Source organism: Haplochromis burtoni, unplaced genomic scaffold, assembly GCF_018398535.1.
Source record: "Haplochromis burtoni strain Fernald_Lab_line unplaced genomic scaffold, NCSU_Asbu1 Contig_75, whole genome shotgun sequence".
In the NCBI taxonomy this organism is placed as follows: domain Eukaryota; kingdom Metazoa; phylum Chordata; class Actinopteri; order Cichliformes; family Cichlidae; genus Haplochromis; species Haplochromis burtoni.
The window spans coordinates 1,841,282-1,852,998 of record NW_024582436.1 but is presented as its reverse complement, the minus strand read 5'-3'; the positions used below and the strand labels follow the sequence as shown (position 1 = coordinate 1,852,998).

The window sequence follows — 11,717 nt, the reverse complement described above, 5'->3', positions numbered from 1 at the left end:
TCTGGTTTTAAAACTGAGAAGGCTGTGGCCTGTGGCAATGTCCATCAACTCAGTGAGACAGCTAAAGGTGACATAGATGCATATGAACTTTTGGTTACCCATTACATGCAATACACTGCTGGTGAAGCACGTGGACTGAAACAGAGAAGTACTAAAGCCATGTGCCTTTTCTGACTCTTTCCTTGATCTGATTTGCTCCCGCCTTCCATCCCTCAAACTCGCTCCCACAAGAGATACACTGGAAACAATTATGGGTCTTGATCAGGCATACAGAGAAAAAAAAGTAATGACAAGGAGGGACCTGGTGAAAGGAGCAGGAGAGAATGAATAATGAAGAAAGACAATGCTATTAAAAGTGATAAAGTTCTAATACAACTTGATCATAAATGTCTAGGGCTGACCCGAACACCATTTCTTTGGCTCCAGAGATTTTCGCACAGCAGGATCGCAGACTGACAGGAATATAAGTGTCCACCACCAGCCTGCATGTAGGAAACAACTTCAGCTAGGAGGAAACTCTTTTTCACATCTACAGGAGACAAAATGCAACATGTTTCATAACAAGGTTGTTCATGTTTTCCAAAGTTTCTAGTGGGGCTCATTTGGAGTCTTTGCTGGGCTAATTCTGGCCCCGGGGCCTTATGTTTGACACCCCTGACCTGACTGTAGTACTTCACTGACAAGCTGCTAATACCTAAACAAATTGATGCAAAACACCTGTTTATACTTCAAGGAATGCTGTGAATTATGGTTCGACACGATGGATGCTCATGCGCTGTCCCTGTTTGATGTGTGTGAAATTACTGATCCAAAGATAATAGAAATTGAAAAGAGGTCCTGCAAGTAGTTAAAACTGCTCTGGAGTCCAGCTGCTCTGAAGGCCAGCCACTTTGAAGTATAACATACAGCACAGTACATTAGCAGGCTTCCTCCTGCGGTACTAAAAGAGGCCAACACAAAGGAAATTGTTGGATTTTAGAAGGAGGCTTAATTTGAACACCACTCTAGAAAAGGTAGAGGTGGTGAAGAGCTGCAACAGAGTGGACACTGAGGCTGTGTACAAAAAAGGACAGAGCAGGCTCTACTTGACAAAGTTCAGGTCTTTTAATGTGAGCAGCAAAATGTAAAATGTTGCATATTTTCTCGGTGTTGCCAGTGCAACTTTGCAGTTGTGGTAGCATCACAAGAGCCAGTGACACCAGGAGGCTAAACAAGCTGATTAGAAAGCCTGGCTCAGTGTTGTGTAGCCCCTACAACACTTGAGAGAAGGATGTTTCAAAAACCGCTGAACATACTGGACAACACCTGTCACATCACACCAGTCAAATAGAAAAACTTTCAGCAGCAGGCTCCTTAACCTCCTAGGACCTGGCTTCCACATATGTGAACATCACATGGGTTTGGGTTATTTAGACTAAAATACTCAATTTTCCTCTACATGGGCCTGATATCCACTTACGAGGACATAATACTGCTACTGTTCTATCAAAAATGTAAACGAATATCCTCATATGTGGCTCTTATTTTTCTTAAAAACAAAAATAAGGTTAAAAAAAAATCTGGTAATTCTTTGTTTTTACATTCATCGGGCCCCAATATGCCCAAATATCAAAGAGAAATTACAAATGCATGTCGTGGAAGAGTTCCTGTCTTAGGAGGTTAAACTACAAATAAGTACAGAAAATAGGAAATCTAACTTAACTATGTAATGATTTTAAGACACACTAGTTCATTGGGAAAGAAAGATGTAACTCACTGTTTGATGTTAAAGTCCGTTTTCTTCTGTCGTTGATGGCCCTGCTGCCCTGGTTGTTTGTTATTTAGGTGACAGCATCCCAAAACTGCTAGCTAAAATACAAAACAAAAAACCGAAGCTAATAGCTGCCCGTTTCTGTTTTTGTTAGTTTTCCTTTGGTAATAATGTATGGCCACAGACTGACTTATTTCACATTTAACGTTTTAACGTTAACAGTTACTTTGTTGAAATAAATGGATTACATGGTGGTATTTTCCTGTTTCATATTGTCACGGGTCAGGACTGTTTGGGTTTTGTTTGACAGCTATGTTCTGTTGTTGCAGGCGGCAGCGTTACGGTTACCACGGTTACAGGGTGACGCTCTCTCTGCGACTGTGTGTTTCCTGGGTGAGAGAGCGCCTTTTTGTTGTTGTTGTTGTTGTGCTAAGCTAATAGGCAGAATGCTACAGGCATAGCCCAGAATACGATACAAAATACATTTTGGGGCATGTATTCTGTAATCTGTAGTGGAATACATTTTAAAAGTAACCTTCCCAACACTGACCACAGAACACCACCGAGCCACTGTTCCAGGCATGCGGATGACACTTGTGTGAAAAACAAGTCATTGGACATGCCACAAATCACTGAACACATTAACTCAGTGGACAAACATATCAAGTTCACCAGAGAGGATATAAAAAAAAAGACAGACTTGCATGACTAGAGTGTGAAATTACCATTTACCATTACCATAAACCAAATGCGTACAGTATTTGAAATTTGACTCTTATAATCCATTGGAGCACAAACTGGGTGTCATCTGGACACAACAACACAGAGACACAGTGGCAAGGGAAGCAGAATATCCTGTCAAAAAGGCCCTGAGTAAATGTGGTTATCCCAGGTGGCCATTTGTCAAAACTGGGAAAATGCCTAAAGAATTCTCCAGGCGATCCAGGAGAGAAAAAGGGCAACTCCAGCCTAAGATATAAACTGGGGAAACCAAACAACTTCTGGCTAAGCAGATATCACAACACAGAAAAGCTGCCTCATCAGAGCCGGTCTTTCAATGATGAGGATGTGCATTTCCTCTTGGACAGGGAGAAAGGCTGCTTTGAGCAGAGAGTCAGGGAAGCTATCTATGTGAAAAGGGAACAATCATCTCTGAAGCAGGGAGAGGGCCTAAGAGTACATCTTTCCTGACTTTACGGTGCTGTGATTGCTGCCATTCCACAAATCTCTGTGAATAGTACTCATAGTCAGTTAGGCAATTTGCATATTGACAGTAACGAAGCTGAGCTCGTTGTTCGTTGTTAGGCAGGGGTGCTAGTTTGAGTCATTGTGAAACTGTAGTGTTCATATGGCTGGGAAAACCTTCAGTAAACCGAGACTGAAAAAGTCAGTTGTTTGACTGATGAAGCTTTTCTCCCACTAAAATCACTGCGTCCAGATGAACAAAATCAACTTTCTGGCATGTGCCCAAACAATATAATACATGTACAATAGAAACATACATGCAAATTATTTCAAAACTGATGTCATGTTTAAGTGAGCTCAGAGAAACTATGAAACAGATAAAATACACAAAAAAGCCTTCTAGGCTAAAGACTGAATCTTATATTTTCCTGTTTTCACACTTTATAGGCATTGACACCCACTGATCTTCACCCAAAGCCACCAAATGGTCCGAAAATGATAATTTATTACTCCTTATTTTACTGTGATTACTCATACAGCAGGGTTACAAGGTTTACAAAAATCCAAACCTTTTTCTGAAGAAATTGGTTTGTCATAAATTAGAGACACCCGCATAATTGGCAGTAGGTTGAACAGACGTCAGCCACAGCAGTTCAGGAGTTTCCCCTCACTGCTGGAACTTCATATGTGTTTGTCAATCTTCTAATGAAATTACTTGGTGTTTTCCCTTTTCCGCTCATGTTGCCCAGCTATGAATCAATGTCAACCTGATAAACAGTCCAAACTGGAAATGATCAAGATTCATTCAGTGCTCCTTCCCATTTTTATTAATATTTAACACTCTGAGACTAAAAGTAGGCACACCCTCCTGCTTGATTACCATGGTGATTCAGCTTTTCTAATATTAAAATTAAGTGATGTTATTGCTGGCAGCTGGAACACCCACTGACCTCACCAAACCACACCAAATACAATCCAAACCTCTGGAACAATAGCTCATACCAAAAACATAACAAAAAGAGGGCAGCTGCATCCAATTTTCTATGTATGCAGCACATTGACACACTGTTCAGATCTGTATTGTTTCACCAGACTAATGGTATGTTTACACAGTGTCCCAGGCTTGTGCATAGGTGTTAAATTACGCAGCCAGATCCTGGATCTGTATATATGTGTATGTCACAGACTGATTACTCATACATACTAATTTAGAAACTGTCATGTAGTAGACAAACCTGCAGTGCTGAGGTTTGTCTGCTCTTCAGATTATGTGGGATAGCCTCATACTCTACAGGAGAAAGTAAAATTATTAGCGAAATCTTTGTACAAGCAGCAATGGGAGTATTAATATTTAAGTGTCTGTTCAGAACTGTACTAATATGTTCAAGTTCTATCTCATTTTTCTCAGAGTCGAAAGAGACTAAAGTATGGTGTTCAGAATGTCGGAGAATTATTGAGTCTGTTATAGGACTGTTGCTATTTCAGCTGTGTCAACATGCAAGCAGCATTTTTTAAACATACTCCAGACAGACAACACCAAACTCACCTCTCAGTCCTGGCAGATCAACTAATAAAAGCTGGTCTCAGTGCCAGCACACATCATGCAGTCATTCAGCTTCTTCTACATTCCTTCTTCATATCCAACTGGCAAATGCTATTTAAGGCACACAACTTCAGCTGCCTTAGACTGCCTGCCAGCAGTCGCTGCACATATGCAAGCCACTTTGCAACCCACCTCCTCCTTTTGATGTCATGTCTGACACCTGCGAGGTCCGCTGAGCTCAGTATGTTTGGATCTTGCATCAGCTGCTGTTCTGTCTAACGACAGAGCCATGCCACCAAATATAAATGAAAGCAGATATTCACTCACTGCCCACTTGAAAAGGTACATTTTGCTAGTACTGGGTTGGACCCCCTTTTGCTTTCATAACTACCTTAATTCTTCATAGAATAGATGTAACAGGGTGCTGGAAACAATTTTTCCTTAGTGGTATGATAGCAGTAGATAGATGTGTCAGCCCCACAAGCAGCAGCTTGAACTGCATAGATCCATGCTTTTTGACTCATCAGACCAGCCAACGTCTTCTTTGACCAATTTTGATGAGTTGGTGAAAATCCTTACTTTCCTGTTTTTAGCTGACAGGAGTGATACCAGGCGTGGTCTGCAGCTGTAGCCCATCTGCTTAAAGATTTGATGTGTTTTGATACAGTGATGCTCTTCTGCATACTTGTAACGAGTGGTTATTTGACTTACTGTTACCTTCCAATCAGCTCAAAGCAGTCAGGGCGTTCTTCTCTTACTTCTGAAATGAAAACATTTTCAACCAAAGAACATGTCAGATAAGTATTCCCTTTTAGAGCATTCATTGTAAACCCTAAGATGGTTGTGTGGGAAAATCCTAGTAGATCAGCAGTTCCTGGTATGGACCTATGGACCAGACCATCTGACACCATGACAATCTGACAATCATGTCACGTTCAAAGTCACTGAAATCACTTTCCTTCCTGATGTTTGGTTTGAAATTCAGCAGGTCATCTTGGCCATCTCTGCTTAGCTAAATGTACTGAATTGCTGCCATGTGACTGGCTGATACACATTTTCATTAACTGCAGCAGTTGAATAGGTGTACCTAACAATGTGGCTGATGAATATAAATAGCAATGTTCTTTTAACAAGATTCCTGCTGACTGAAATGTAATATTTGCTGCTAGGTTTATGCTTAGCAGTTGCCAACATGACATCGTAATTTGCAGACAGTGTGTAAATAATGTCCAGTACCATGGTGGTAAATGGAAATTAAAATTTTAACGTAAATGTGCTTCGTGATTCTTCACACAGGAGTGGATTCTTCATTTTATAATAAAATATTTTATTTTTGTACTTGTTACACCTTATTAGTCCTTTACACAGCTGCACAGCATGATAACACTGTTAACATGGTGTCATCAGTATAAAAAGAAAATGTTGAAACACTGCAAACACACACAATTTACATCCTACAGGACAACTGCTATTTTAATGGCAGGACACTGTATGTGATGATTGGCTTGTTTGTCCAGGTAGCGGATGTTATAAATGGTGGTGGTAAAAACTGTATGCAGACAAAAAAAAAGCATACATATACAAATTGAAAATAAGTTGCAAAAGGCATGACAATATCATAAGAGTCCGTTCCACCAGTGTTGTTTTTTTCACTTGTGTAGAGCTCTAACAGAAGACCAAAGGACGGGATATGTGTTATGTAAACAAGAAGCTAGGACATTATTTATATCCAACATTATATTATTGTGGCCTCCTATAACAGAATCAGCGGATAAACTGGATGACGATAAAAACTAACTGGGTTGTAGCTATTAGGGTCCTCTAAAAGGACCAAAAGGGTCAAGTCCAACAAATCCAGGGAGGAATGGATGGGAATGCCAAAGAAAGCACTGGGTTTAGTCTGTCAGAAGGTTTCAGATTAAAGAGGAGTATCGTGGCCAGATAAGCAGACAAAGGACAGATCACTTTTTTTAAAAATCGCTGGTAACCGTGCAGCTTCTCTCAGCAGAAGACACAGCTTGAGGTCATCTTTCCAAAGAGCATATGTTGTTTATCAGTTCGCTCATCCTAGTTTTTCCTGTTCTTCCAGTTTGCATTGCATTTTACATCTGAAAGCACACCATTTGGTCAAATCCCTGGGCCGCTTGCCTTGGAGCATTTTTCCACTGAAACATGTTTTCACTTATTTCTGAGCTGTAGAAGGTTCATGCTCCCTGCCTTTCTTCCCTCACCAGCGTTTTTTTCACTCTTGTCTGCTTTGTCATACACTATAAACAAACACCAAAGTTTGTCATTTATGAAGAGAAACAGAAACAGTCTAACACTTAACAAGTTCGCTGCTTTTGGCCACCTTAAAGGAATAGTTTGATTTTGTCACATACATTGTTCCTGGAGTACGTTTAAAGGAAGATGAATACCTCGTCGATATCTGCACATCCAAACGTACAAAAACTGAATATAAGCAGAAACTTTATTGCCTGGCTCTGTCTGGAGCACCGCTAAAGGCAAATCCACATATAAAGTTTTTCAAGTGGTGAAAACCCTCTTTTTATGTTTTTGTTCTTTGACGCACATAGTGAAGCATATTTTTGTACAGACAGCTATAAAGATGTAACAAATCTTCAATATTTATATAACACTATATGTAGAAAAGTACTTGCCCACCTACACATTACATCTGGACGACCTGCTCAGCCAATGAGACCTAAGACACGAAGCTCTTGGCGCACAGTTACGGTGCTGATGTTAACAACAGAGGAGGTTTGGAGTTTTTGTTACACCAATTTCAGTTGATTGTAGTAGGAAGAAATTTTATGAAGTGATTTGTTGTACGGTGGCATCATATCCTCAAAATCAGAGAACTCATTACAAAGACCCATTCTTTCACAAATGCTTGTGAAGGCAGACTGTGTGGCTATTTTTCAGCTATTTCACCTGTCGCAATTGGACTGAAGACAAATGAATTCAAAGATTAATACTGTTATCTTTACACATAGTTGTAGTTGTGGCCTTTTAGCTTTTTTTCAGGAATGACTGATCAGAATTCCACTGCTTTCTGGTTTCACTTTGACAAGTAAATTTCCCAAATAAAACTAAAAAAAAATCTACATAAAAACACGCTCGTCTTGAGTTTATATGTTAAAGCCAGCCTGACAGACTCTGTCAGAAACTGAGAAGCGTACATCTGAAAATGCTGAACTATCCTTTTAATGTAGGATAATATCCAAATATACATAATTGGTTTATTGGTGTTGCTTTTAAATTGTAAAAGCGAATCATTGCAGACCTACATTTCAAAGAGCATTTAATATTAAAATAGCACCATTTACTAAAAAAGTTGCTTTCTCAGTATCTCTCTGAGAATTCCTACTGTAAAGAGAAACATCTTCCCTACCAGACATCAGTTTAGCTATATACATACAATACATACATATTCACATGTATTTATGTTCTTCCCTTTTAAGAATGGACAGGTAGGCATGATGAAAAGAGCCCATACTAAATAAAAATACTACTTGGTGCAGTTCATCTGTCAAAATTTCAAGTAACAGGATGCGGTCTACTTTTCCTTGCAGGGAAATGTCCGATGAATAAGCAGCAGACGCATCCCCTGATGTCACAACAAGCTCACCCAGTCAAGAGAAGGCACTGAGGGCGGAGGAAGAAGCATCAGCACCTCTGCCCTCGCACAGGCAGAGACGGACGCAGACTTTTTGTGGAGAGACGTATGCTGTGAGACAGTCCAGTTTAAACAGTGCAATCCAGGCTCTGAGAATTGTGGCAAAGAAAAGATGACAGTCTTGACGGGGAGCTTGACGTTGAGAAACACAGGTGCGTTTCTGTGAAGGGTGAGAGGAGTGTCAGTATGAAAGTTACAAACAAAACAAAATATACAGTATGGTACACACTCAAAACTATATAGTTACTATATTTTGCCTTTGAATGTATTATCTCTAATGATTGAGCACATGCTCTTGATTCAGCAAAATGAATTTAACATTAAGTTTTAGGAAATGTCTTATTTCTCTGTGATTCATGTGCAATATGCTGTGAGTGCACTGGTGAGCCAGGCTTTAATAGTTTGGAATTGTTGGAAATATGTAAATTTGCTTTTTGGGGACAGATGAAAAGACTGATATCGATCTTATTTCACCATATAAAATATGAAACTGAATCCAGCAGCCACTTAACTGCTCCTAGACTAGTAATAGTGCTGTACTCAACCACTCATAAAAACAAAGAAAACAGTCCGATGTTTTACATTTTGTTTTAGTCTGCACTAATTTAAAAAGAATATAAAAAGCATACATTAAAAAATGCTGAACAAGTTCTTGAAAATCATTTAAATCCTGAGTCATTTTAATTTCTTCCACATCTGCAGAGAGCCAGTAACCCATGGGTCATTGAAAATGGAAAAGCAAAATGGAAAAGTATGACATCATTTATCATTATCTACTTTATCTACTGCATGCTCAGTTTCTTCCCATCTACGGTGCGGTTTACACCAACCTAGGCAATCTGCTCTGGTAATCCATCAATTCGTTTGGAGTATTAAACCCCCCTTGTCATTTACTTGCCCTTTATCTTTTTTATCTTTTGTTTTCCTGCTCTTATGTACAATATAGATAATAATCAGCTTCCTGAATTCTCGTTATCTAAATTGTCTTTACTGAAAAAGATAAATTACAATAAGTTAAGAATTAACTTCTGGTGCTGTTCTTAAATGTATGAGAAATTACATTTCTTTTCTTACTTGATCACCATTCTTAAGAACTATATCGAGGAGTATTGTTAAAAAAGAACAAGCGTTCAGATTAAGGCAAAATACCTCACTGTTCACAGGACGGCTTCATATCTGTGTAGAGGAGCTCTCTCTCTGGGTATCAAGGACACTGTAGTACATGCAGAGGCATAGAAAAAGCATATATTAACCTTTATTTATGCAAGAAGTGAAACTCTTATTTTTGGGAAAGTCTTGGGCTTGGATGGGCAGGATTACATGGGAGAGAGCACACACACTCCACACAGAAGTGCCCAGCTTGGGTTCAAATCCAGGACCCCTTTGCTGTGAGAAAACAGTGCTAATCACTGAGCCACCATGCTGTAACATTAGATAATATCATTAGATACTTCTGAGGTTGATAAGTTACTTTATTACATTCAACATGGAACTACAATTTCACTCAGCTTGGTTTGGAGGTGATCCATTACCAGATACGGCTTAAAAACAATCAGTACCACAGGGAAACTGCTATCGCCAGGCAAGCTGGCAGTGGAATACATGTCTGCATCTTGTAATGGTTTTAACCTCACTGTATCAGTTCCAGGTCTGGCTGGTGACGATTTAGGAATGATAAATGTGTCCTGTTGGCCTCCTGTATCTCAAACTCGCTTCCCCTTCTCCTCACAGCCTGGTTTGCTTGGCCCGTTTCTTTATCTGATCATAGTCCAAAAAGAGGATAACAAGTGAGCCGCTTACGCTTGGTGCTGCCGTACGAAGTCTGCAAACTGCCGGTCCTTAGCGTAGAGCTCAATGATGCGTATCCTGTCTTGGATTTCCTACAGAAAAACAGGATATATGTCCAGAAGGAACATTACATCACAGGCAGATAAACAGTAAACTCAACAGGCTGCAGCTTAGTGAAAACATGACATCAGAAAAAAGCCACAAAGAATTTTAAGTCAACAAAAGGCAGATGGCGATAAAAACCGGATATTAATTAATTTCATCATAGACAGGTAAAACGTGTAATTAATATGTATTGCTCTTGGTGTGTAACTTCCTCAAATTTCCCAGCTGCACTGCACTCTTTTTTTGTTTTTTGGCCCAAACAGCAACAGCAATTTTCTCACAAAATTCGAGCCAAACAGTCTTCAGAGTGTTGTATAAACTTAAGCCTGGTGTTTTATGTGTACAGAGTAGACAGGGTGACTTGGGAATTACTTCTGCTTACTAACCCAAGAGTTAAAAGAAATAATGAGGTAAAGAAAAGACAACCCTCTCTTCTAATTCAACCACTGGACTGTAGTTCTCTCACGAACCTCCCTAGTCAGTTCGCTATTCTCATAGATGTGTCGTATCTCCTCGCTGCTGAAGTCAGTGGAGGCCTCAGCGCTGGCACTGCTGTACACGGGAGCTTCAGGGTAGCGGCGGTAGTAGTGACTGTAGCCTGTGGTCGCTTCACTCTCATACATGGGGTTGTACTTGGTCGCCCTCTCTAAAGATGGGAGACTCTCTGCTCGCCTGCAAAATGACACAAACAGTGAAGTCAGTCGCATGGTAGAGAAAGGGTGGGAAACAGAGTCACACATCCAGGAGGAAGAAGTCAGGAAAAGAGCTCCGCGGCCATGAAAAATGTTATTGTACGTTTCATCAATAACTTGTGCCCATTAGAAAGTAGTACATGGGAATAAGAAGTTGTAGCACTTATTGATGAGTGGCTATGAGAAATGCAGTCTGTTGTTGACTCACTATAGCAGCCAAGCTCCATAGGGCTATTATAACACGTAAGGCATGGATGAATTTGACAAATGCTGTTTAGCAGAAGCTTCAAATAATGACAAAAACAGATGTGGACCAGATATGAAAATATTGCATGCAATATGCTGCAGTTTTACAAAGGAGAAATGAACCTTGTCTACTCCTCACTCGCTGAACTAGCACACACTCTCTAATGAGGGTGTTCTGATTGCTCTGTATAGGATCCAGTGTGTGCCAAATTCAAGCGACTGCCTTGACATGTGATAGGGTAAAATGAATTCAACAATAAAGCCTCTCAAAATCAAAATATAATGGAATTAAAACTAATTTATCCATGCTTCATGCGTAATAATAGCATTATAGAGTTCACATAGTGTGGCCAGTAAACAACAGACTAGTTATCTTGAGGCCACGCATTATTAACACACACACACACACATTTTTATTCATCAGCTACACAATGATTTACATCCTCCGTAACACTGGGTCTCAGTAAGTAAGATGTTATTGTGGAATAGCCTTTATTAGGCTTAGATAAGCCAGCCTGCTTGTGCCAGAAAGTCAGATTCCAGACTAGTAGAAAGCCTAATGTGTTATGTGTTTAAGGCTTTTCAGCAATAGATCAGCACCATATCTGATCAGTTAATTGGCTGAGGTCAGCACAGTCATTCTCCACAGACAGGTCCGGGATCCATGCCAGACAGATCTGTGTGTGTGTGTGTGTGTGTGTGTGTGTGTGTGTGTGTGTGTGTGTGTGT

General features: G+C 40.0%; 1 protein-coding gene across 2 annotated transcripts in view; it reads right to left on the bottom strand.

The window, feature by feature from the left end:
* Positions 1-5,702: 5,702 nt before the first annotated feature.
* Positions 5,703-11,717, bottom strand: part of impg2a (interphotoreceptor matrix proteoglycan 2a) — a 24,227-nt gene continuing 18,212 nt past the window's right edge. For both annotated transcript variants that reach the window (XM_042221840.1, XM_042221841.1), the window contains 4 exons: positions 10,521-10,722; positions 9,958-10,037; positions 9,307-9,370; positions 5,703-8,317 (listed from right to left, as the gene is read on the bottom strand). In XM_042221840.1, the coding sequence (XP_042077774.1) occupies positions 9,328-9,370; positions 9,958-10,037; positions 10,521-10,722 (325 nt within the window). In that variant the 3' untranslated portion in view covers positions 5,703-8,317; positions 9,307-9,327. The remainder of the gene's footprint in view (positions 8,318-9,306; positions 9,371-9,957; positions 10,038-10,520; positions 10,723-11,717) is intronic.